This window comes from Mus pahari, chromosome 3, assembly GCF_900095145.1.
Source record: "Mus pahari chromosome 3, PAHARI_EIJ_v1.1, whole genome shotgun sequence".
NCBI classification, from domain to species: domain Eukaryota; kingdom Metazoa; phylum Chordata; class Mammalia; order Rodentia; family Muridae; genus Mus; species Mus pahari.
In genome coordinates this window covers 111,885,657-111,913,286 of record NC_034592.1, presented here as the reverse complement: position 1 = coordinate 111,913,286, position 27,630 = coordinate 111,885,657, and the positions used below count along the sequence as shown (strand labels likewise).

Genomic DNA, 27,630 nt, shown 5'->3' with positions numbered 1-27,630 from the left:
CACACACACACACACACACACACACACACACACACACACTCACACACAGGCACAATATACCCTCTTCATACACAGTTTCCCACTCTCTGGTAGCCCCTGGATCTAAGGTATACTTAGTACTGACCTTAGATGAGTTGGGAGCGTCCCTCTAAACCCTCAGAGGGTGTGTTAGCCAGCAGATACCATGAGGCAATGGCAATTAAAAGAAATCAACAACACAGTCAGGTCAACTATTTCTCCACACTCTAAAGGGATCAAGATTGCTTAACAAACAAACAAACAAACAAACATAACAAGGGTGATTTTTACTCGAGGATTCTGCTTTGTAGGTAGTATTAGCATAATGAAATTTAGAAAGAGAGAACACATACCTGAACAATGCAATTATTGACACCCCTTCCTCATCAGGATAAAACTGTGTGATTGAATGATGTGCCCCGAGCAATTCCTTTCCATCTTTCCACCATGAAATGCCAGCTGTTTCTTGGTACGTGTTAGGAATATTGATGGAGCAATTAAATTTGACATTTTTATGTTCCGACAGTACTATGTGTCCAATGGTGTGATTAAACGCAACAGGAGGTAGGAGCTTTGATGCTGCAGAGGCCACATGAGGAGCGGCTGTGTGTGCTGGATGTGATCTTCCAGTCTGGGATGGTGGCAGCTGGTCCCCACTGGAGTGAGGAGCAGAGAATGGCCTGTGGTCAGTTGGGAGGCTCCCTGGTAAAGGACCTGAAAATAGCCGCTCTGGCTCGGTCTCTTCCCCCTTCTCGGCAGTACCTGCGGAGCAGAATATTGGAGGTTTAGCCTTTAAGATGAGGAAAATTTTTGTTTAGTCCACAGTCAGTGAAGCAGAGCATCCTCAGTGGCCTCAGAAAAGAAAAACAAGAAGTTGAGTATAAAGGCCTACGCTTGTCATCCAAGCATTTGTGAGGCTGAGGAAGGAGGGTCACGAGCTCAAGACCAACCTGAGTTACACAGTGAAAGTCTGTCTCAAAAGAGTCAAGAGCTGGGATGGAGCTCAGTGGTAGGGCACCTGCCTGGCATGCACAGGTCCCCCAGTTCGGTTCTTAGCGCCTTAACAAAAGAAGAGGCTGGGAGAGCATCCTGACAGACAGGCACATCTGAGGACCATCCTCACACTGTGTGCCTGCTGCCTTCTAAAGCAGCATTTCTCAGTCTGTGGGGTCTCTGCCACTGTGGCAACTTTATTTCCAAAAACATTTACATGGTGACTAATAACAGAAACAAAATTACTACAGTTGTGAAGTAGCAATGATAACATTTTAAGGTTGGGAGTCATCACAATTGGAGGAACTGTATTAAACGGTCACAGCATTAGGAAGGTTGAGAACCACGGGGCTAAAGAATACCTAAGAAAATTCTGGCTGGTGTGGTGGTGCACGCCTTTAATCCCAGCACTCGGGAAGCAGTGGCAGATGAATCTCTGTGAGTTCCAGGCCAGCCTGGTCTACAAAGCGAATCCAGAATAGTCAGGGTTTTATTACATAGAAAAACCCTCTCTGGAAAAAATGAAAAAAGAAGGAAAGAAAATAACAGAAAAAGAAAGGAAAGGAGGGAGGGAAGGAGGGGGAGGGGAAGTGAAGGGGAGAGGGAGAGGGGAAAGGGGGAGGGGGAAGGGGAGGGGCGGGGGGAAGTTCGTTAGTTCTTGGGCTGGTGAGATGGCTCAGTGGGTAGAAAGTGCCTGCTGCCAAGCTGATGACCTGAGTTCCATCCCCAGAGCCCACACAGTGGAAGGAGGGCACTGACTCCTACACACTGGCCTCTGACCTCCCCACATGTGCAGCAGGATGAGCACCGCCTCCCGTACACACACACACCAACTATATAAAATGTAAACAACAAAGTTTCTCTAACCATTTTTGTCAAGTGGCGACTCCATCCAAGTTCTATATACATAACCTAGCAGGAAGGGGACAGCTATACGAGGGCCTAAAGTCACCTTTCCTACTACCCATCTGCTCAGTCAGACAACCGGAACATCCACTGTGGGTCACAAAGACACCGGTTTAGAAGTTTTGCATCCAACAGAGCAAGTTCCCTTGTGTGCCAGACTTGGAGCGTCTAGCAAACACATGCCCACACGAACGAGGCAGGAGATGTTTTTATTTCATCTGGCCTGCAACTATTTCTAAAAATAGAGGCTCATGGTCCCTGCACTTGAGCTTCTGTGAGTGGCACTTGAGGAACACACATTCTCCCCTGGTTGCTATTCATTCAAATAAGTTGGCAGTGCACGGTTGCAGCGGTGAGTAAGGCAGACACAGTCTAGCATTCTGTGCTGTGGGTTAGCGTTTTGCAGTGCCCTGGAGCACCAGGCCTTACTGGGGATTAAGGTTCTCCTGCTTAGAACACCTTACCTGCTGAGGGACTGACAGGGAGCATTGTGACTTCTGCTTAGGATTAAGCCATAGCTGGCAAGAGGGTTCAGTGAGTTAAGTCACTTGTTGCTGAGCTTGACGATCTGAGTCCAATATCCCAGTGACATGGGTAGGAGGAGAAGAGAACTGGTTTTTTTTTTTTGGGGGGGGGGGGTCGAGGCAGGGTTTCTCTGTGTAGCCCTGGCTGTCCTGGAACTCACTCTGTAGACCAGGCTGGCTTTAAACTTTAAACTGTAGATCCGCCTGCCTCTGCCTCCCAAGAGCTGGGATAAACGCGTGTGCCACATTAATTAATAATTAATAATTGTCCAGTGAGAACTGGTTTCTTGACGTTGGCCTTTGACCTCCACATATAGACACAAAAGAAATAAATGTTATTTAAAAATTAAAAGCAACCCCCCCCCCAAAAAAAACCTTAAGCCAGATGTGATGGGAGGGGAGGGAAGGAGAGGGGAGGAGAGCAGAGTGGAGAGGAGAGGAGGAGAGGGGGAAAGAGGGGAGAAAAGGGGAAGAGAGGGGAAGAGAAGATGGGGAAAGAGAGAAGAGAAGATAGGAGAAGGGGAGGAAGGAAAAACACAGGATACTGTGGTGGTTGATGAGAATGAACCCCCCAAAGGTTCATCTATTTGAATATGTGCTCCCACAGTTGATGAAACAATTTGGAAAGAATTAGGAGCTGTAGCCTTGTTGGAGGAGAAGTATCACTGGGAGTGGGCTCTGCCTTCTGCTTGTGGATCAAGATGCAAGCTCTTAGCTACTGCTCGAGCTCCATGCCTGCCTACCTGCTGCCACACTCCCTGACATGAACTCGTGTCAAAGTCTTTCTTCTATAAATTGCATCGGTCATGGTGTCTTATATCAGTAGAAAATTAATTAAGATAGACACCAGTTAAGCTTGAATTTTTACAAATAGCATTTCATATTGAGTGTCTAATCAAACACTCAGGTGGCTAGTGAAGAAGAGAAGTGAGAAGTCTGAGAGCACGACAAGAAGGACCAGGGGACCTCTCCTGTAGCTTCCTCTATGCCTCGTCACTGCGGCTACGTGTCTACTGCTCAGCTGTGCTCCTGTCCACAAGGAACCTCTCAGGACACCCTTCACCTCTTTGGGAACCACTCTACCTAGATCTCTTACTCTGGGGTCCACTCTCAAGATTCCTCCTAGAAATTGGGATGGATGTCAGATGGGAGGCAATGTAAGACACAAAGGAAAGCAAGGCAGCAAAGGATGTGGTACCCCAGGCCTTAGTTTGCTAGAAACTCCTGTAGGCCAAGGGCACCCTCTTCCCTAACGAGGCAGACTGGAGCCAGCTAGAACAGACGCCACAGGTTCAAGAGCATTTCAGAGGCCCAGAGGGTAACCTATGACTCATGCCATTAACACACACACACACACACACACACACACACACCCACACCCCTTAGTTTGAAAGACAGAAAGGAGGGATAAATGGGAAGGTTTTGGAGGGAAGAAAGGGAAGAGGAAAATAATATAATTATAATCTCAAAAATTAAAGAAATAAGTCTTAAAAATGATATGGTCAAAATACCCTGTATGAAGAAAATTAAAGAAAAAAACCTCTTAGGGGCTGGCAAGATGGCTCAGTGGGTAACTGCTCTTCCGAAGGTCCTGAGTTCAAATCTCAGGAATCACATGGTGGCTCATAACCACTAGTAATGAGATCTGATGCCCTCTTTCGGTGCATCTGAAGTCAGCTACAGTGTACTTATGTATAACAATATATAAATCTTTGGGCCAGAGTGAGCAGGAACTGAGTGAGCAGAGTTGACCAGAGTGAACAGAGGTCCTAAATATCCAATTCACAACAACCACATGAAGGCTCACAACCATCTGTACAGCTACAGTGTACTCACATACATAAAATAAATAAATAAATCTTTAAAAAGAAAGAAAGAAAGAAAGAAAACTCTTAAAACACACACACACACATACATACACACACGAGAAGACATTTAAGATGCTAATGAGACATGTGGTGTGAAGTTGTATAGAACTGATATAGAAGAAACTTAAAATTACAGTATTGGTATTATATAAAGAATTACCACTAGATATGCTAAGGATTAAGTTACACAAGTGGAATTTGACCAAAGAAGTTCTGCTTCCACAATACCCAAAGGTAAGTACTACGTTAACCAGGCCTGCTAGAGATAAGTGAAATTTAGGATGCTAGGATGTAAATGTTTATTCACCAGGATTGACCAGCCATTAGGCTCTGCTCCCTACAACAAAGGAGATGGCAGTGACTTATGACCTGCCATTAGGACCTGGTTCTCATAACAAACACATACCTCTAAGGGGCATGGGCAGGGTACAGGGTCACAGCCATCATTAAGTCCCCTCCCTTTGCTATTATCAGAAAGAAAGAAAAATTCTGTGAGGTGGACAAAATGGCTCTGGGTAACAACTATTTGATAAAGACCAACACTGGTGTACTTATAAATCTGGGAATATGTGATATCTTTACTGCGCAAATCTCCTACTTATCCAAGTAGCCAGACTTTCAGACTCCCGTCTCCACTTAAACTGCTTGAAGTAGAACCTGAGGCTGGGACCCAAAAGAGATTTGAGGATGGCAGAACACAGAACATGCATGAGCTACGGTATACATTTTATATAAGCTAATGAAATCTTCTGTTGAGGTTGACTCTTATTTGGGCATTGGTACCAGGCAACCAGGCACTTAAGGAAAGAGCTTCTCCCAAATTAATCTCAAAGTGTGTGTAGTCATTTCTTACCTGGGTAGGCACATTATTTCTTATTTTTATTTATTTTTAAATGTGTATACATATGTGTGTGTTTCTGTGCTATAGTGTCTATGGAGGCCAGAAGATGGTGTCAGATCCTCTGGGACTGGAATTACAGACATTTGTTACCTACCATGTGGTGCTGGGAATTGAACCCAGGTCCTCTGAAGAGCAGCCAGTGCTCTTAACCTCTAAGCCATCTCACAGCCCCCTTATTTCTAAATAGAAATAGATGTCACAGTATGCTTGAGAAAGCCCACTCTATGAAAATGACCCCAAAAACCTGATGGGACATAAGCACCCCACCTTTTGTATAATGTGGCTGTGGCAGTGGCCGTTAGAGCTTCTAAACTTTCTTCTTACTCCAGCATTTTCAGCTCAGTTTCCTTTCTTGGAAATATATCATCCCCCCTCCCCAAATCAGTCCTGCTTCTGTTGCCATCCAGGTGTCTCTGATTCCTTGTTCTGGGATCTGATAGCCTGGAAGCCCTCAGGGGGTGCCCACTGAATCCTGATATCCATTACTATCAAAAGGCTCTCTACGTTTCCTTCATTTGAAATCTTCATGGGCTTGGGAATGGCATTGGGCTTTATGGGTCATCTGGGGGCTAGCCTTGAGCTCATTGCATTGGGCTTTATGGGTCATCTGGGGGCTAGCCTTGAGCTCATTCATCTAGGCAGATGAGTGTGCCACAGTGAGAGGGTTAATTTATTTTAAGGAGCGGTGGTGATCAGTGGGGCCCTAGAGAAGGGGCCCTACTTTGCTCCTTACATACAGCCATAACAAACAAGCTTCATTCACAAGCCAAGCCTATGCTCGTTCTAGTCTGTGGGTTCCATTCAGTCCTGCTCTGACCTGGGCTGTTCTCTGTGGTCATGTGTTTCTACCGACCTCAAGGATGCTATTTATTACCGCAACTTTTGAGGAACACAACGATAAAGAACCCAAATCTTTTCTATCAAAAGAATAATAGCATGTCCATGTGTTCTTTGTGCAGGATCAGAGGCTCCTTGGGCCCCCATGTTTTATTTCCAACAACTCGGGGGCTCATCCAGGATTCTAATTCCGTTTGCAAAGAAGTCCAAAGTCATGCCATTGGAGAAATGTGTCTAATGGCCAGCCCCATGGCTGTGGCCCTCTAGCTGGACGTTTGATATTCCCTAGATCAGCAATGACAGAAAAGTCAGCAACACAAGGGCCTGTGCACAAAGGCAACCATGCAACTCTATCCAAGACCAAAGTAAACCAAAGTCAAAGTATGGCCTTAGTGGTTGGGACCCTCAGGGGTTGTCTGAGTGTGAATGAGATAAAGAACTGAGCAGGGTGTGAACATGGAGCCCCCTCCACAGTTCTATAGTTCTTCAGAGTTCTCATAAGACTTATTAGCAGGCCAGGCCTCTGGATGCAGTCATGGGATTATACCAATCTACCTAGCATTGAGAGGTACCAATATTAAACACTGTCCTGCAAGGGAAGCAGATGGAGCTGGGTGAACTGGCAGAGTTGGAGTATAAAAAAACCTGCCCCTTAGGGACAGTGAGGAGTGCCGCGCTGAGCCTCTCGGGAATTCTTGAGTTAGGGATGGGAATGGGGAATAATCAGGCCAAAATGAGCTCCAAGAAAATAAAGAGACAGATTCTCCCAGACAGTCCATTAAGACTTAGGCTTAAAGAAGAGAATAACTTAAAACATAGAAACAACAAGGAAAACTGAATGATATTGTTTTATTTGGACCAAGGAACCTACCCTTATACTTCAAAGTGAGTCTCTCAGCTCTTAACTGAATACCTTAATTGTAAGAGTTTATCTGATTTCCCAAGAAGAAATTGACCATGCCCTTTACTGGAGGGCATGGACCTGTGCTCCTTTATCCAATGAGAACAGGAACAATGTCAGAGGTTCCTGAACAGACATTATCTCTTGCTTCCCACTTATCCTTGACCAGCCCCAACTTGATCCAAACAATCAAGCTGACAGGATTTGCTCACCCACCAGCTCCTCAGGTAGACTCTCCATGTCCTCAGCTTGGACTGACTGACTTAGGACAGCAGAGAAACTGAGCCCTCTGACTAGGCCAGAAGCTCCCCCACTTTATTCCAGCTACCCCTCCCCATCCCAGCTAAGAAGAGAAACTGAACAATGTGAAAGAGAACTCTAAACTTTGACCGGCCCTCTGATCCTCCAGGAGAAACTCCTGACTTTAGTTCCCCACAGGGAAGTTCCCCCCAAGAGAAGAAGGAACTGGGATTGTTAATGTCTCACTAACTAGCACTGGGGACAGCTCTATGAGAGGTAAACTTAAGTCCTTATGAGAGGACCCTTAGGGGTGGTAAATCAGTCAGCCCAGTTCTCAGGGCTCCAGCTCTATACATGGGCTGTTAGTGTCTATCCTGCGTACGTTGGTTTTCCCTATTGCATTCAAAGAGGAATAGGGGCATCAGGGCTCTTTTATACTAAGGTCCCATCAACAGCCTAAAGATATCAGTTATTTTTAGTTATACTTATTTATAACTAGGAATTTTCTCTTGGTTAACTCTGGTACAAGTAGGTCCTCTCATTGTATACAACCCTCTGGATTCGAATTATCTCCAGGGGGAACTACTCATTTAGAGTTAAAAGGAGAATCTCAGGCTTCAGTTTTTAAGCCGAAGTATGAGTCCAGGAAAGAGTAATTAGCAAAACCTTTCACTTGTGCCTGAGGCCAGGATTCGCCTAGTAGGCCGAGGCTTCATGTCCAAGTTAGACATGGGGCAGCAACTGCTAAGAGGCAGAGCCAAGCCTCCCTAAACCCCCTGACTTCACAGGTAAAAAACACATTTTCTCAAGAGTTGGGGTAAGAAGGAGTATAGAGGAATCCTAAAGAGCCTTCCAGTTCCTCGCACTCTATAAACCCTAGGAGACACAGTAAGGGCAGGACACTATTCCATGTCCTTAGAACAGGGATCAGGACTAAGGCCTGTCACTGAAGGACTGATAATAGTTGGAGTCATTGAGCCCTTATGTTCACTTGTAACACTCCAATCTCACTGATTAAAGGCTGATGGGTCCTATCTTAGTTACTTTTCTACTACTGTGACAAAATACTAAGACCAAAGAACATATAATCGGGCCTATAGTTTCAGAGGGTTAGAGTCCATGATGGTGGAATAAAGGAACAGCTGAGAGCTGTTCCACAGATATTAGGCAGAGAGAATCCACTGGGAATATCAAGAATCCTTTGAAAACTGAAAGCTTACCCCTACTAACACACCTTGTCTAACAAGGCCACACCTCCTAATCCTTCCCAAACAGTCCCACCAACTAGAAATCAAGTATTCAAATATGGGGGCCACTCTCATTCAAACCATTACAGATCCTATAGGTTAGTCCAAAACCTTAGGACAGCACATTCAGTTATCTAGAGCAGACACCTGTGGTACTCAACCCCTACATTCTCATCATTAAGATTCCACATGACCATGGCAACAGGCTTAATGCTGTAGACCTACAACATATGTTTGGGGCCTTGTCCCCAAGCCAAGAACAGTCAAGACTTCATTCCCTTAGGCTGAAAAGACTCTCAGAGAAGTAGAAAGAAACATCATAGATGGACAGTTCACCCACAGGGATTTATCAACTTCCCCAGTCTATCTGGACACACCCTGGAAGAACCCTTCCAGTTTGGGATGACTGCTAATCAAAGGAAGTGATGCTCCCTTCTACAGAAGTAAAATCTGCTTGGTGTGTTCTTTGTTCTGTATAGGTGGTGTCCTTGAACACTACATTTTATTTTTAGCACTCTGAAGCCTCCGTGTTGTTCATCTTTGCCTATGGGGTAGTACTGGGGCTCAGAAAACAGTATTCCAAATATATGGCTTTGTGTTTGAAACTGAGAGTACTTGAAGAGGAGTTAATACCAAAAAGGTCATTCTTTTCTTTTCCTTTCTTTTCTTTTTTTCTCTTCTCTCTCTTTTTCTTTCTTTTTTTCTTTTCCCTTGAGACAGGGTTTCTGTGTGGCCCTGGCTTTCCTGGCACTCTATAGACCAGGATGGTTTTGAGCTCAGAGATTCACCTACCTCTGTCTTCTAAGAGCTGGGATTAATGGGATTAAAGGTATGCATCATCACTGCCCAGAGACTACTCTTTATCTAATTAAATAGATCTATAATCTGGAAGGACACCACTTCCCCATTCTTTTAATTGACTTTGATTAACCAAACCAGAGTGAAATCATTTCCTAGGGAAGGGCTTAGAATCAGACCTCTTATCTACAGCTCAGAGGAAGTTTGCTCTAGGCCATCCACTGTTTGTTCTCTTCATTCATTCATTCATTCATTCATTCATTCTCTTCCCTAAAAAGCCAAGTGCTCTCCTTTACTTTCTACAAGAGGATGGGCGCACCTCACTTATATGCATATTCATCTGCCCTGTGTTTATGAATATGGATAAATGTATGCGTGTTTTGAGACAGGGTTTCATGTAACTCAGGCTAGCCTCAAGCTCTCTACATATCCTTGGCTGACTCTGAACTTTCCTTCGTTCTTTCTTTCTTTTGTTTTCTTTCTTTCTTTTGTTTGTTTTCTTTCTTTCTTTTGTTTGTTTTCTTTCTTTCTTTCTTTCCTTTCTTTCTCTTTCTTTCCTTCCTTCCTTCCTTCTCTCTTTTTCTTTCTCTATTTCTCTCTTTCTTTCTTTCTTTCTTTCTTAGATTTATTTATTTATTGTATGTATATGAGTACACCGTATACACCAGAAGAAGGCATCAGATCCCATTATAGGTGGTCGTGAGCTACCATGTGGTTACTGGGAATTGAACTCAGGTCCTTCGGAAAAGCAGTTAGTGCTCTTAACCACTGAGACATCTCTTGAGCCCGTCTCTATTTTCTTGAGTGCTAGAAGTATGCTAGGTTTTATGTGGTGCTAGGAATTGTTTCGGGGACCTCATAAATGCCAGGCAAGCACTTTACCACCTTCTGAGCCATGTCCGCAGCCCCTCATGTGCTTTTTCTGTTGCTAATATGCCTGTTAGCAGTTTTAGCAGATGTCACCTGACCTTCAGAGGGAAGACTGAACTTCCTCACTGTGGGCAGAGACTACCGCAGTTTCTTCTCTTTTCAAGCACCGTGGGACCAAGGGGTCAGAGAAGTAATTGCTTTCTCTTCAGTAAGATGTATGACTCTTTCTCAGAAGGCAAAGCTTAAAAGCAGAAGAAAGAGGTACTAACTTCCATTACATAATTTATTCCTTGACACCAAGCTCTTCCAGTTTAAAGGTATCACTGGTTTGTTGTTTTTTTAAAAAAAAAATCACATAAAATGGAAACTATTTTGCAATCCCAACCCTGCAAGATAACCTTTTATAACAATTTGGGGTTGTTGTAGCTTTCAGCTTTAGATGAGCCAAGCTGTTATAAGCAAACAAGCTGCTGAGTGACTGGGGAGAAGACTCCCCATTTCTGGGACCACCCCTGAGTCAGGCAGTACTTGCACTCCACCTGGACTTTCTCCATTCTCCAGATGACCCAGAAGACAACTCATCTCCAAGTGCACCTACGTAGATGTTTGGCCATCAACATTTGCTCCCATAGTCCAATCTGAAAAAGTAAGGCATAAGTAAGGAGCAGCAGAGGGTGCTGGAGCTACAGAGAGAGAGCAGCCTGAGCTGAGCTGCTGTGCACTGCTTCCTCCCAAGGAGAATGGGGTGGCAAAACTCGTATCCCCAGGGTCACTATTAGGAATAAAGGCATTACAGATTACCATGTGTGGCTCACAGTAATCAGTGAAGGTTAGCTATTATTTTTATTATTTTCTCCTTTGATGATGAGCTATTAAAACCCTTCTGCTGCCTCCTACTTGAAAAGTATTGACTTTCAGGCTTGGTACTGGGACCAGGACTCTCTTTGTGGCCTTGAGATGTGGACTGCACAACTTTGGGGTGCAGCTGCAGTGTCGTCCATGTGTGTAAATGGTGCCCTACAGTTGAGCAATGCATAATCCTCAGTGTGGCTAAAGGGAGTGGGAACGCAAAACAGAAACAGTCTGAGATTTGGTACCCAAGGTCAGGATAATAGTACAGTACATTTTTGTTTTCTTTTTGGACAGGGTCTCATGTAACTCAGGCTGGCCTCAAACTTGACGTGTTGCCGAGGGTGACCCTGATCATCTGACATTCATTTCTGCTTCCACCTCCCAAATGCTAGGACTAGTCATGGGCCACCACACCCAGTTTATGGGGTACTGGAGAATCTTGTACGATAGGCAAGCACTCAACTATCTGAGTCCAATTCCCAGCCTTCATAGAACACTCTAAGCTGCCAGGTTTCCCCTTCTCCAGCTGCCTTGACATTTAGGATGTCCCTAACCTTACGATGTCTGAAACCCAGAGGAAAAAATGGACCATGGAGGCCAGACTTGGAATACACTCTCCGCATCCTGCCTGAAGTGGTGCTCATTGGCCTTCCTCTGAACTCCGGCCTGGTGGTCTTCTGAAGTAGTAATTTCTGATGCCTTGGGAAAACAAGCTCTGAGAATAACCAATGGGATCCACTAGGGACAGTGCGTAGGGAATGACCATGGCGAAGTACCGGCAGCCATGAATCCCAGGGAAAGTACCCTTTGAGCTCTTAGCTCTTGAGATCTTTGTCTCTCCTGGGTTGGCCTCTACAAGACTTTTCTAACAGGAATCTCATTTTAATTCTCTTGAAGCTCAGCGACCATAGTCCAAGGTGGAAAAAGAAAGCTGACACTGAAGGCCCTGGGGCAGTAGGTAGGGAACATCAAACAGATTTTCTGGATCTGAAGTCTCTCCAAATTGTGGGCTGAGCAAGACAGCAGCCCTGTAGGGCAGAGGGTCCTGGTTAGTGAGCCTGTTCCTTATGCCTTCATCCTGGGGTGTTATTTATATACCATGATCCCAATCCACAGGGAATGCTGGGATTTGGGAAGAGTGCTCCTGGGTCAGATGATGGAGTAGGAGTGAACCTGAAATGCCAGGCTGCAGAACCTATGGGCTGCTCTTTCCACTCTTTCTCAACTGCATCCTCTAGGGTGTTCTTGGTTTTCAATCCATAGGTGCACGGGGTCCTATGTACCATGATTGGGCCATAGGATGCTTTGCCTCAGCATGCTGTGTTTTCCTTTCAGCCCTGTGGCCTCCCTGTGGTATGATCTGTTATTGTGGTATTCCGTGGAAGGCTTCTTTCAGGAACACATGGTCTGTATATGCAGTACTCCTGCCTTCCTCAGAAGAGGAGGCCAGATCGCTGATCTTCCATTCTGGGTGCACCCCCGCATTGTGGAGCTGAGTGGCCTCCTCCTCCTCCTCTTCTCCATCCTCTTCCTCCTCCTTCTTCTTATTCTTTTTCTTTTCTTTTTCTTTCTTTCTTTTCTTTTCTTCTTCTTCTTCTTTTTTTTTTTTTTTTTTTGGTAAAAACAAGGCAAAAATTTTCCACTTGGTATAGTCTGACTTTATGCAAATGCAAAGGATTCTGAATTAAAAGAGAGTAACAGAATGGGACTGGTGGTGCAGCTCATGTGCTGGGGACGGTGGTAGAGCTCAGATGCTAGCCTTGTATGAGCTTGCTCCCCAGCGCTGCTTACAACTGGTCCTGGAAGCACAGGTCTGTAACACCAGCACTCAGGAGGAGGGAAAGACAAGAGGAACAAAGTTCAAGGTCACCCTAGGCTAGAAAGAATCTGAGACTAGTCTTGAGATGTATGAGGCACTGTCTCTAAAAAGGGAGTAGGGAAAATATAACCTTCAGACAGAGATCACTTGTCCTGACCAGTTCTAAACTGTACATAGTAATCATTAACTTCGCCAGATGGACTGCCCTCAGACCACTGGAAACAGTTAAAAGGCCATTTGAGAGATTAAAGACTCTGGAGCTGTGCTTGGGTGTAAGTGTACAGCCCCAGACCTTGTCAGCAGTAGGTGGGCAGGGGGATGGGAATGGGGCTTGATGGCTTGAAAAGAGGGGAGTAAGTGGCCAGTGGTCACATGTGCTTGCAAGAGGTCACAGCTGTGGCTCAACAGGAGGTAAAACCCCCGGTGATAGCAAAAGTCCAGAGCTGCCCGCACAGTGGGAAGAAAGTAGCCAGTGAGGCACAGTGTTGGCCAGGCCAGATTTTCCACACGGACCCAGGGGGCGTACATGGTATGTCAGATGCTACACGGGCCACTACTTTCACACCTAAGCAACAGACAACAGCCACCATGTGGCATATGAGATTACTTGGAGCCAGAGCTTTATGGCACTCATTCACAGAGTGTCTGAAGGGCCCCAAAGATCTGACCAAAGTATAAAGAACTTACCAGAATGACAACCTCACCACCCTTGCCCCAACGCATTTCTCTGGGCTAAAGAGGAGGGGGGAGAAAAGAGAACCATGTTTACCCCTTGACCCACAGGGCTTTAAGTGCAACTCTGTGATGTCTCTAGAGTACTTCTTACTTTTTGACATGGGTATCAGGCTCCTTCTCAGCAGAAATCCTCTGCAATATCAGTTTCCTAGGTAGGCCCCAGCCCCTAGGTGCTCTCTGTAGAGAGGTCCCAATTCAGCCAGAAAGAACATTCCAGACTCTGAGTGCAAACTCTCACTATCCTTTCTAACCCCTTACCACTTTTTTTGTTTTGTTTTGTTTTTTGTTTTTTTTTGAGACAGGGTTTCTCTGTATAGCCCTGGCTGTCCTGGAACTCACTTTGTAGACCAGGCTGGCCTCGAACTCAGAAATCCGCCTGCCTCTACCTCCCGAGTGCTGGGATTAAAGGCGTGCGCCACCATGCCTGGTGCTTACCACATTTATAACCCTGGCAGAACACCAGAGCCTTCCAAGGAAGGTTTTTAAAATTTTTATGCCTGAGGTACAGTTTGGGCACCAAGATCTTGAAAAATCTCTTCTAGTGATTTTCCTGATTAAACTGTCTTGGGCTCTTTCTGGGGAATGCATGTGGCAGCTGACCACCCCTTGGATAAGCCCAGGTTTTACCGGGTGTCCCTTGGGAGATGGAGGAAGACATGATGAGAAGGGTTTCAGACGCAGGGTCTGGCCTCTTAGCAGCCATGAAGTGGAGCTATCCCATGCATCTTCGATGACAGGCGCTGGAGGGAAACGCTGCAGGATCTGGCCTGCACAGACCAAGGGCAGGGAGTAGTTCCACAACAGCAACATCTGATCTGCCTCATTTCAGTTGCAACTAGTCATGCCTAGACTGGAGATGCTAAACATATGGAACCAATTCTGCTGACTTAGACCCTTCCACAACTCATGGTAAATGTGAACATAGACTGTTTATTTAACCAAGGGTTTTCAGGCCTTTCCCCTCTGGCAGTCTGCCAACTGCCCCAGAAAGACTTTAAAGCAATTCTTTCTGGCCACAGGCAGAAAGCCTGGTTCTCTCTCACCAAGAGGGAGTGGGGTCTGGAGTTGATTCTCTCCAAGGCCCAGAGGTGGGTTTCCAAAACCCAGGAGAGACTCTCGGCCCTCAACTTCATTTTCTCTACCATGCTGTTTCCAAACCTATACTGTACACCAGACCACAGAAAGCTGAATTCCTCTTATGAAAAAAAAAATCTTTTAAAGAAAATAAGTATTTTGGAAGACTAAAACCTTAGCAAGGCTAATTTGTTCGAGTCCCTTCTAAGTGACAGAGCAAAGCATCCACTTCAAAAACTTTATCAGAAAGGAGATGAGCTTTAGCCAACTCTCTGTAGTAAGTATAATTAAGAACCCTGGCTATTACATGTAAAAACAAACATCTGAGACAACAACAAGCACTCTGGACAAAGCTAAAGCCGTCAAAAGGAGCAAAACCAGAGTTGTATGGATACTGCCAGGAACAGGGACAGGGACGGGGGCAGGGGGGGAGGTAATGGTATGGAGTTACAGTTTTTGATGGCTAATCATGGTTGTCAACTACATCTGGAACCAACTAAAACCCAAGCAACAGGCCATACCTGTGAAGGCTTTTCTTGACCGGCTCAAGTGAGGGGAGAAGACCCAGCCTAAACATGGGCACACCTTCTAGCGGCCATCTGCACGAAAGGACACAGAGAAGAAAGCTTTTGCTCTTCGCCTGCTTGCCCTCACTACATACAGATGTGCAGGTAAACATTCGTAACATTAAAAAAAAAAAAAATCTTAAACCGGGGGCTGGAGAGATGGCTCAGCGGTTAAGAGCACTGGCTGCTCTTCTGAAGGTCTTGAGTTCAAATCCCAGCAACCACATGGTGGCTCACAGCCATCCATAATGAGATCTGATGCCCTCTTCTGGAGTGCCTGAGACAGCGACAGTGTACTCACATATATAAAGTAAATACATCTTTTTAAAAAAAACTTAAACCCAAAATAAAATGAATACTTTAAAAATATTGTCCTTTTTACATGGTGGGGTCATCACGAATGGGGCTCCATAGCCAGGAAGGAGAAATGGGGGTTGACCAGAAGGAGAGGTCCCATGTGTGACGACCAAGGGCAAGGAGGAAGGTCCAGATGAGAATCCTGGAGGGGCCAGGGAGTGAAGCCTCAGCCGCACTGACAGACCAGCTACCACCTGCCCTGAGGAGGGCAGACTTATCTAGAGCAGCCTTGGGAAGCAAAGGCTCTGTCCAGATGTTCTACAACAGCAGACAGCTGAACAGACACACAGAACTGGCATTCTGAGAGAGAAGACTGCCTCTAACCCACAGCTCAGCACTTCGCCTTATAAATAAGTGTCTATGCTCACTGGGAGATGTACAAAAGTTGGGGGCTATCTTAATGTCATGAATATTTGCCAAAACTCATCAAGTTCCACACTTAAAATTCTGTGTATCTGGGAACACTCTCATGGCAGCCTACAACTTTCTGTAACTCCCATTTGAGGAGTTCTGACACCCTGCTCAGGCCTCTTAGAACTCCAGGCATTCATGTGTAGCCATACATACATACATACATACATACATACATACATATATAATACAGGCAAAACACCTATATACATAAAAGGGTTTTTTAAAAATTTTTCAAAGATTTATTTATTTTATGTATGTGAGTACACTGTCACTGTCTTCAGACACACCAGAAGAGGGCACCAGCTCTCATTACACCATGTGTGCTGGGATTTGAACTCATGACCTCTGGAAGAGCAGACAGTGCTCTTAACCACTGAGCCATCTCTCCAGCCACAGGATTTAAAAATGTAAGGCTGGTTTAACCCAGCAGTTGGAAATTTTCTCTAGGAAAACCTGAGAGATAGATAGATTGGGGCTTTCAAAAGAAAGTCTTGGGGCTGGAGAGATGGCTTAGCAGTTAAGAGCACTGACTGCTCTTCCACAGGTCCTGAGTTCAAATCCCAGCAACCATATGGTGTCTCACAACCATCTGTAATAAGATTGGATGCCCTCTTCTGGTGTGTCTGAAGACAGCTACAGTGTACTTACATATAATAAATAAATAAATAAATCTTAAAAAAAAAAAGATTCCCAGCATCCATATCTGGGGGCTTATTAATCACCTGTAACTCCAGGGAGCACTGATGCCTCTGTCCCCCACAGGTATCTGTCTGTACCCACATGCCCCTTCCAATACACAGAAACATATGTATGACATCATGGATTGTTAAAAGAAAAATTTTTATTGCACAGCATTAATACGTGTATGACATATTCACTTATGTACCTGTAAGGATAAATGAACCGAGATGTGGCTCAGTTGGTAGAGTGCCTGCCTAGTATATAGAAGGTCCTGGGTTCTAGCTCCAGCAAGCGCGGCATAAACCAAACATGGTACCATACCTCTGTGACCTCAGCACTCCAAAGGTAGAGACAGACGGATCAGAAGTTCAAGGTTATACTCAGCAATATAACAAGTCACAGGCCAACCTGGGCTACACAAGAGCCTCTCTAAAAATGAAACAGAAAACCGGGCACTTCCATCTATATGCCACTAATGAACTTGACATGAAGTGAGACTAAGAAGGTTGAAACAAGTGAATAGCAGTCTGCATTGCTAACCTTTGACCTCTTACATTGGGCGGTAGGGCCATGAGGAAATATGACTTCATATGCCGTCCTTAGGCAAGTCTTCTGTATAAAAACTAAAGAATAGGTTAGAAAAGAAAAAAGGCAATGGCAAAAAGAAAACGTCAAGGATATTTATTGGTTGGCCCACCTACTTAGGATCACAGCTTGTGTGGTGTGGTTTAGAAAGAGGAAGCTTTGCCCTGTTATTCTTCCTGAAGATTCTAAAACCATGACAGCAACTGGCTTGAAGCTCCAGTCCAGAGTTCTCACTCTGGCTTAAGACCCACTCCTTTCCTTGGTTAAGCACAACTACCTTAGTCCTAAATTAATGGCCAGGTTCTTCCTACACTTCCTCCTGGAAGGTAGGAAAAGGCTCTCCAGCCTTCTGCAAGTATCAGACTGTAGACATACTGGCTTAGCATGGCCAGACAGGGCAGGTTCCATTCCCAAAGACAGAGTCCATAGGTCCTGGGCTGCCCTGGGCAGTTGGGTTTTGCTAATGTTTTGTAGATGAGTTTAAAGCTCATGTTCCTAGTTGGGCAGTGGTGGCGAATGCCTTTAATCCCAGCAGTCCAGAGGTAGAGATAAGCAGTTCTCTAAGTTTGAGGCTTATATAACAGCCTGTTCTATAGAGTAAGGTTCAGAACAGCCAGGGTTATAAAGGGAAAGCCTGTCTAGAAAAACAAAACAAACAACTAAAAACGCACCACTTCACCTCCTGTTGATAGCCTCTGCTTTAGTTGCCTTTTTTCTTATCCTTCAGCCAAAATACTTAGATGGCTTGCATTTAATTATGTATAGCACATTGGCGTTTTCCCCCACCACCAAACATAAAATTACACCCTAACACTAAGTGAACAGATGTTTAGAATCGATGCCAGTCTCCCCCCAGGCCCTGAGGCTGCTGCTACCTTCTCTAGAGAGCATGCCCCATCCTGTCCACTCCAGGATGACTTAGGGTCCTTCCTGCTCCTCAGAACCCAAGGGCCCACACTCCCCGCACATTTGATGAGGAGACCTCATGGTTTGTTCAGGGAAGTCTACAATTTTTAATAAGATGACTTTGCATTTCAAGACTATTCAATTTCTCCAGCTAGAGCTGGCGGGGCCATTTCACTGAGGTGGGTGGGGGAACACAGGCAGCCAACATGGACGCTACCAACACTTAAAGAGCCAACTGAGTGATCGTGTTTTAAGTCTGACTCAGCCCTCAGTCTCCATTTCCTCATTGCAGAATGGATACAGACCATTGCTCACTTCGAGAATCCCAGGCAGGATTGAGCACTCTGGGCCACCTCCTTCCCCTCCAGGTAGAAATGTGTGCTATGGAGACTCTCATCTATCTGCTCTGTCTGCTGATAAATGGGCATTGCACGTAACCTAAATATCCCTGCAAGACAAAAATCTAACCTAAGATGAGAGCCTCCATCTTGGTCTCCCAAATTGACTTTTGTTGTTATTGTTTTTTGTTTTTTTAAAGATTTATCGTATTTATTATATGTAAGTACACTGTAGCTGTCTTCAGACACCAGAAGAGGCAATCAGGTCTTGTTACAGATGGTTGTGAGCCACCATGTTGTTTCTGGAATTCCAACTCAGGACTCCCAGAAGAGCAGTCAGTGCTCTTAACTGCTGAGCCATCTCTCCAGCCCCTGTTGTTATTGTTTTAACTAGTTCTAAATCCAATGAGCTTCCTTTTAAATTTTGTTCATAAAATTTTAGAGAACTTTCATTTCATCCACCATTTCTAAATCATGTGGAGAATTGTCAAATGCTTACAGGCTGGTTTCATTTCCTGTGTACCAGAGAGGCTGAGGGTCATTCACAGCAAAACCGGGAACACCAGCCACCAGATACAAGCCGCAATGGGGAATCCATGAATATTTATCACCTCCCAGAGAGTTCCTTGAGCAGTGTGAGGACAGAAAGCAACTTCAGCTAGTGTGAGACCCGTTCTAATGTTCCCCACAAAGACAGCCTGTTCTAGCTTGTGAAACTCCTCATCAAAGCCATAAAGGAGGCCGGCCTGCTGTTAGTAGCTTTAACTAGAAGCCCTGAAGGCTTAAGATAGCAAAGCAACATTTTCTCCAAAACAAACAAGGCTTTCCTTTGTGTGTCTAATGAGGTGAGAATGTGGCTAAGGCAGATCCTACCATGCTTAGGGTCCCTGGATGCTGAGGTAATTAGAGCTTGCAAGACCAAGCAGCTCCAGGGTGCCCAACCCATGGCTGAATGTGGCTGAGGGTAGCTATGAGTGCAAACCAAATAAAATTGTAAACTAACTTCTAACTTTAAACATTATGGTTTGTGTGTGTGTGTGTGTGTGTGTGTGTGTGTGTGTGATTTTATTTGATAACTCAATTACATGTTTTCTGAATGTAAATGAACCCTACATGTGTTGTAATGTCAAAAGATTGGATATACCTGCTAGAAAAGGGACCTGTATCAGACAGCGTTTACCTAATTGCACACCGAAGGCCCACCAGTTGTAGACAGTCCCTCCAGAGGGGAACAGGACAGGAACTAACTCTATTTGGACCACATCATGCTGGGCTAGATAGCACCTCTAAAGAGGCCAGCTGAGAAACCCTGGAAGGTTCTAAGTACAAAGAGAAACATAGGCACATCAAATGAATTGCTGGGGGGGGGGGGGGGGGGAAAAACCCTTGTGNTTAAAAAAAAAAAAAAAAAAAAGGNAAAAAAAAGGGNGGGGGGGGGGGGGGGGGGGAGGGATAAGCACTGTTGGATTAATGAAATAAAATGAGAATATCTTGGGTTTGGATATAAAACTTCTTGTGTATGATCTTGACCTACATGTAGTAGTTTGAATATGCTTGACCCACAGGAAGGGGCACTATTAGGAGGTATGGCGTTGTTGGAATAGGTGTGGCATTGTTGTAGGAAGTGTGTCACTGTGTGGGTGGGCTTTGAGGTCTTCTAGTGCTCAAGCTACGATCAGTGCAGAAGAGACCCTCCTTCTGGCTGCCTGCAGGAATCCTGAGTGCCTTCAGATCATTCTAGTTAGCTCCTCCAGCACCATGTCTGCCTGGATGCTGCCATGCGTCCCGCCATGATGGTAATGGACTGAACCTCTGAAACTGTAAACCAGACCCAAATAAATGTTTGCCTTTATAAGCCTTGCTTTGGTAATGGTGTCTCTTCTCAGCAATAAAACCCAAACTAAGACAGAAGTTGGTGCCTGTCTAGAGGAGCAGAAGTATAAGGACGAATCTTAAGTATCTGGAATAGCCTTTATAATTTCCCGGTACCTTCTAATTCACTAGCACCTTTAGCTACTGAAACCTCCCTACTCACTCCTGAGAGCTCAGAGAATATAAAAGGCCCAGGGTGAAAATTATATTTCAGCCTTGTAGAGGTAAATGCCTTTGTTTATCCTGACCCATCAATTGTGAATGGCAATGGATTAGGTAGCCTAGTATATGAAACTCTATACTCTTCTTCTGGAGGGAAGTAAGGAAAATGGTTTTGCTGGTTGGTTGTTCTTAATACGTTGATAAAGGAATGAGATCCATGATAAACTTGACCAGCTCCAGATTCAAATAAACAATCTAGAAGTTTCTAGATGTGCCCTTGAAGAGAATCTTCTTTCCAGCAGCCATAGAATTCAAGTTGCAGAAAATCAAACTGAAGCCCTCATAATAAGGGTGGGTGAATTACAGTGATTAAAGTCTCAGCCTCAGAGGGTGTCAGCAGCTAAAGGGCATTTTCTGGCAAAGAATGGATCCTATAACTTGGAATGGGATTTGTGGGAGGACCCTGTTGAAGCTGAGAACTTCGAACCTTTAGATTCTCAAGGGTTTATCTCACCTAAAGCAGTAGTACCCTCAACCCTACCCTTGAAATATTCCTTTTCACCTGAGGAATATAAAGCCTTCACTATCTGATAAACCGGCAATGATTTTCTCTTAAGAAAATGCAGGCAAGGGCTGGTGAGATGGCTCAGTGGGTAAGAGCACCCGACTGCTCTTCTGAAGGTCCAGAGTTCAAATCCCAGCAACCACATGGTGGCTCACAACCATCCGTAACAAGATCTGACTCCCTCTTCTGGAGTGTCTGAAGACAGCTACAGTGTGCTTACATATAATAAATACATAAATCTTAAAAAAAAAAAAAAAAGAAAGAAAGAAAGAAAATGCAGGCAAGACAATACTGGTGTTCCTCAAGGCCCACCAATAGACCCATAACCAAACTCAAGGCAAAGCAGACCCATAGCAGGGAGATAGGAAGTGTAGTTCATTAGGAAGTGCACTACACTACTAAGTTGCTTAATGAGTTTGTTAGTACTGAGTATGTGTAGAAATGGATTTTAAAGGTATGGGATAATGGTGGAAGGAACATAAAATTAGATCAAGCTGAGTTTATTGATACGGAAGCTCAATTGATTAAAATAAGGTGTCAGAAGTTTGTTTGAATGGTTGGCTGAAAGGTTTATCAAAAGACAGCCTTCAGAAAAGAAGTTGGAGATCCCTGATATCCCTTGTCTTAGTGTTGATAAAGGGGTTTTAAGGCTCAGGGAAATTGCACTGCTGGAGTGGGTACGCTGTGTAAAACTGAATCCTTCATAACGGGAAGGCCCAGAAGATACGACCTTCACGAATCCTATAAGATGCAAACTGGTGAGAGAGGCACCGGCACATTTGAAGAGTTTTGTTGTCCCCCTTTTCCTCGTGCCAGACCTTAGGGTCAGAGATGCTGCTGCTCAATTGGATGAATTAAATGCAATGGGTTTAATTGGGCCCCGAGGTAGTGGGGCCAGGTGTCAGCACTGAATCGCCAGAGGCAAGGTGATCGTAGTTATCATAAAGGGCAACATAGATAAAACACTGGACATAATGTCCTAACCTGTAATGAATGGTCAGCACAGGCAAGGTGAATTTTATAATGGCATGACTGGTAGGGACCTTTGGTACGGCTAATTACTCATGGTGTTTCTAGGCATGAAATAGATAAGAAGCCTACTGCATTTCTGTTTGATCTGTATTATCAGAAAGATTCTCATACAAATTAAAAATACTGGATCATGACAAAAGGCAATCTCAGCCAGTGAATCAGTTTTCCAGGCTTGAGTCAGTTTGCAGAACGCTTGAATGAAAGAAAGAGTGGCCAGGCTCCCTGAGGAAGGATCTTGGTAAGACACCTAAAAGTTTTGCTGTTAGCCTTTCTTAAGTTCTTCCCTAGAGGGACCTATGGCCTTTTACAAGGGTAACTGCAGAATGAGGGACCAGAAACAATCAGACTCTCTGGGGTCTCTCGGATAGTGGTTCTTAACTGATGCTGATTCCAGGAAACCCTAAAAAACACTGTGACCCACCAGTAGGGGTTTATGGAGACCAGGTTATTAATGAAGTTTTGGCTAATGTCCCGATTCACAGTAGGTCCAATAGGTCCCTGGACTCAGTGGCTATTTCCCCAGTTCCAGAATGTATAATTGGGATAGATATACTTAGAAGTTGGCAGAATTCTCATATTGGCTCCCCAACCTATGGAGTAAAGGCTATTTTGGTTGAAAAGGCTAAAGGGAAGCCTTTAGAGTTGCCTCTGCCAANGAAAATAGTGAATCAAAAACAGTATCACATACCTGGAAGAACTGCAGAAATTAGTGCCACCATCAGCGGCTTGAAAGATGTAGGGGTGATGGTTCCCACATCTCCCATTAACTCTCCTATCTGGCCCATGCAGAAGATAGATGGGTCATGGAGAAAGACAGCTGACTATCGAAAACTAAATCAGGTAGTAACTCCAATTGCTGTACCAGATGTAGTGTCCTTATTTGGGTACTAAGAGACCTCAAAGTCCACCTACACAGTGACATGCTTCCTCCAAAAAGGCTATACCTATTCAAAAGAGGCCATACCTTCTAATAGTGCCACTTTCCATGGGTCAAGCATATTAAAACCACCACATTACACAAAGGCAACATCTCTGCTTTTGGCCTTTTTCTTGCCTTTGCTCCATCTGCCCCTCTACCACCTCAAGACTTGCAGAAAATCCCTTTGATCGTTGAGTCAAATGATGATAAATGAACAGGCAAGAAGGACAATACTTTGGAGGTAAATACAGATTTCTTGGTGAGATCATCAAGATACATTCACCCTGCCTTCGTCACTAAGATAGTGCAACCTGAGGAGATGACCCAGATGAAGCTATCTGGGACTTCAAGTACCCACACACCCACTGAGCCCACCAACTGACAGAGGTCAGGGGAAGGGACCAACAGGCTTCCATCTGCTCAAAGTTGGAAGTGAGTGTAAGGTCCCCACAAAAGCTCTTGCTTTTGGTAAAGCTCTTGCTTTCCCACCTAGCACAAGCCAGGGCATAGACTGAAAAACCAAACAAACCACAACAAAAACTATTCCCAGTGATCAAGAGCAGCCTCGCTTGATAAGTTTCTTAGCATTCTTAGTCCCTAAATGGAGCTCATGGATTGGAAAGGATCTACCCTGCCAGGATGCATCTTAAGTGCTTCAGCTGCAGACAAAAGAGCAGGCACAATGAAGGGGAACCACGGGGTACAGACTTACCTACGGATAGGAGCTGATGAATATCCAGCATGAGAGAGGAGAGGCTGGGTCTCCCTCTTGGCCCACAGACATCTCTGATAGCACCTGCCATCAATCGAGAAGCAAGACGGCACCCAGGACCTACCTTCCTCCCTACTTTCCACAGCCCAGTCTACACACAGACCCTCATATCTGCACAGAATTAACAATGCTCATTTTCTTGCTGAGGCCACCAAAGGAAAGGAAAGACCTAGATTCGGTCACTTCAAAAGCCGGAACCAGAACAAATAAAAAAACAAAACAAAACAAACCCACACCCACTTTGGCAAAGAGCTACATAGGAAAAGTGGAGCCAGAATTGGACCTCATTTTTGTGCCTTCCTGTGAGGCACATGACAGGAAGCTATTCCTCTGGCAAGTCAAGCCTCTACGGCCCAAGGAAGGCAGGGGGCAGGGGTTGCTAGTGCTAGTCTCTTCTGGGAAAGCCTGCTCCTAGTTGGGTATTTCATTATTTTAAAGATTTATTTATTTCATATATGTGAGTACACTGTAGTTGTCTTCAGACACACCAGAAGAGGGCGGGCATCGGATCCCATTACAGATGATTGCGAGCCACCATGTGGTTGCTGGGAATTGAACTCAGGACCTCTGGAAGAGTAGTCAGTGCTCTTACCTGCTGAGTCATCCCTCCAGCCCTCCTAGTTGGGTTTTGCTGGCAGAATTACTAGGAAGCAAAACGCTAATGGGCTGTAGCAAAGGACTCAGGCACCCAGAGTAACCACCCCACAACCTCTTCACCAAATCACTGCAGGGAAGATGGGCGGGAAAACAGGATCTAATATAGTCCAGGGTGGCCTCAAGCTTGATATGTAGTCAAGGATGACCTTGAACTTCTGACCTTCCTGCCTACACCTCAGACTTCTGGGATTATAGTTGTGTGTGTAATTGTAAATTTACTATTACAGAATTTCATACTTGTATATACTGGATTTTGATGATATCTACCACCCAAATCCCCTCTTTAACTCCTCCTGAATCCCCCTCCCAAGTTCACATCCTCTTTTTATTTATATTTTACAGCTTGAGCTGAGTCTAATTGGTGCTGCAGGTATCACATGAGTGTAGGTCCATCCACTAGAACGTGGGCAACCAAGAGCCACACTCCTAAAGAAAACTGACTCTCTCCCCCAAGCAGCCATCACCTGCCAATAGCTCTTCATGTAGAGGTGAGTCCTGGTGAGCCAATCTCCATACCTGACTTATGCAGTGCTGAGCACTGCGGCCAGGGTATTGCGCATGCTAGACAAGCTCTCTACCCAACGGAGCTACATCTGATCCTTTTACCCTCATAGTTCAAGGTTTTAATTAGGAAGCATTCCAGTAAAGACACAAACAAACAAACAAACAAACAAAAAACTTCTACTCAACACCTTTTGTCTAGGAAAAGGAATTACCCACCCCAAATCTGCAGGCCTAAATACCAGGGGGGCACCATTGGTAATTACAGCCCTAATGGTTCAATATCTGGGAGCACCACTGGTAATTACAGCACTAATGGTTCAGTATTTACAGTGTGCTGCTTGCTCATCTCATCTTTCCAGGATGTCCTAGTTTGCTTTTCTGTGGCTGTGATAAGAGGCTGACTAAATTCAACTTGGTAATTTATTATTTGGCTTGCAGGTAAAGTTAATCTGATCATCAGCGGAAGCCAAGGCAGGGACCTGATGGCAGGAATTGCAGGAGGAGCCAAGGAGGAACGCTGTTCATTGGCCTGTTCCATGGCTTGCTCAGCACCTTTCTTATACAGCCCAGGACCACCTAGCCGGTAATGGCTCCATCCACGATGGGCTGGGCCCTTCTTCATTGTTGAGAAACCTTGCTATTAAGGTGGTCTACTATGACCAGACAGCCCCCTGAGCTCAGCCCAAAATGGAGTGTAGGACTCCCTTTTCCAGCCAGGCTTCCTCTTCTCCACTTGACCTTATCTGGGGAGCCTGACCCCCACATCCTCTACCTGAGGAATGTTAAGTAGTCTTTGGTGAAAGTACAGGTTTCATCAAATTATTCCCTTTCTCTCAATAAGAACCTGCCCAGAGAGCTCCTGGGATGCCTTTCTATGCAAACGAAGCATTCCCAGTACCTTAAGCCCAGCCAATGCACACTCACCCTGAAAATCCTTTCCCACTCTCCAAGGTTCATAGAGGCCTGGTTCACCTCAAATAAAGAACACAAGCTGTGTCTCTGAACCTAAAAGAGAAGCCACCACCCCCCCCCACACACACACACACCTCCCAGGCATTCACAGCAGGACCAAGATCCTGCTGGCACGTCCCCCAGGGAGGAGGTGGAACTTGGAACCACACTTCATCAATTAGCAATTAAGAAAAGACCTCAATAGATATACCCATAGGCCAGTCTTCTGGAGCTCACCATCCTTCATCCTAGATATGGTTTAGGTTGTGTCAAGTTGACAAAAACTTATTCTAACACAATAATTCTATGAAAGTGTCCCACTGTACCAAAAATAGTCTAGGGGTTCTAAGACATAGCCACCTCCCCAAGGTCCATAGAGTTCAGCCCTGTATTTCCTCCATATAGATGAGGTCCAACCCAGAGCCATGTGTTTTGAGTTATGATGAAACTACGGATCTTATCCAAAGTCAATGTCCTCGGAGAAATGCATTTAATTTTTTTTTTTTAAATCAGCTTTGGGGACTGGGGAGATGGCTTGGTGGTTAAGGGTGTGCACCGCTCTTGCAGAGGGCCGCTCTGTTGCCAGCACTCTCTTTAGTGGTCTCCAACTTCCTGAAACTCCAATTTCAAGAGCTCAGACACTCTCTTCTGGCCTCCTTCGGCACTAGGCATGCTTATATAACATGCAGACAAAACACTCATAGACAAGAAAAAAAAAATCAACAAATACTTTTTAAAAGCTGTTTAGTGCTAGGAAGGTGACACAGAGGTGGCCAGAGCAGCAGCAACCAGGGGGAAATGACTAGAAATGAGTCAAATGGGGGAGGGGGGAAACGACATGTGTGGGGAGGCCCTGTGCAGCTTTACAGGACCTGGAAATCTGGCAAGGAACAGGAAGCCATTGGAGGATGTTTCACTTGGGGACAACACAATTGGGTTTGTTATGAAAACCCACATCTGTCTGTCATGTGGGGAGTGGCTGGGGTACATGAGTGTTCAATGTCCCAACTCATCTTCCCTACCTGGCAATCCGTTGTGACCACTCCTTCCAGAACTATCTAGAGATTCTTTCAAAAAGTAAGGCTTAAAAACCTAATTTTGAGCTGTAGAGATGGCTCAGTGGTTAAGAGAACTGACAGTTTTCCAGAGGACCCAAGTTCAATTCCCAGCACGGCTCAGAACTACCTGTAACTCTGATTTCAGGGACCCAGTGCCCTCTGGTGGTCTCCTTGGGAACTATGCATGCACATGATACACAGACACACATACAAGCAAAACCCATACAGATAAAATAATTAAAAAAAAAAAAGCACAATTTTGTTAATTTAAAAATGATTATATTGCCGGGCAGTGGTGGCGCACGCCTTTAATCCTAGCACTTGGGAGGCAGAGACAGGCAGATTTCTGAGTTCGAGGCCAGCCTGGTCTACAGAGTTCCAGGATAGCCAAGGCTATACAGAGAAACCCTATTTTGAAAACCAAAAAAAAAAAAAAAAGATTATATCGTGCTCACTATCTTAAAGAACTTCACAAAATTCATTCATTCATTTATTCAAATGAACCCTGCTTACTTCCAAAAAGCAAGAGGGGTCACTTAGAGGTCTTGGAAAAATGTTTATAATAATAAGTTGGAATATCTGTTTTCAGTGTCAATTTAAGAACTCTCGGGAAGCAGAGGCAGGCGGATTTCTGAGTTCAAGGCCAGCCTGGTCTACAAAGTGAGTTCCAGGACATCCAGGGCTATACAGAGAAACCCTGTCTCGAAA

The 27,630-nt window shown here is 44.9% G+C and overlaps 1 protein-coding gene across 3 annotated transcripts in view; it reads right to left on the bottom strand.

The window, feature by feature from the left end:
• Mertk (MER proto-oncogene, tyrosine kinase) overlaps nt 1-27,630 on the bottom strand; it is a 105,473-nt gene that overhangs the window by 75,655 nt on the left and 2,188 nt on the right. The window contains exons 1-2 of one of the 3 annotated variants that reach the window (XM_029536827.1): nt 23,693-23,882; nt 372-780 (exon numbers count right to left, since the gene is read on the bottom strand). In XM_029536827.1, the coding sequence (XP_029392687.1) occupies nt 372-780; nt 23,693-23,783 (500 nt within the window). In that variant the 5' untranslated portion in view covers nt 23,784-23,882. Of the gene's footprint in view, nt 1-371; nt 781-10,642; nt 10,728-23,692; nt 23,883-27,630 lie in introns of those variants that run through there. The other 2 variants (XM_029536828.1, XM_021193630.2) reach the window with 2 other exon arrangements.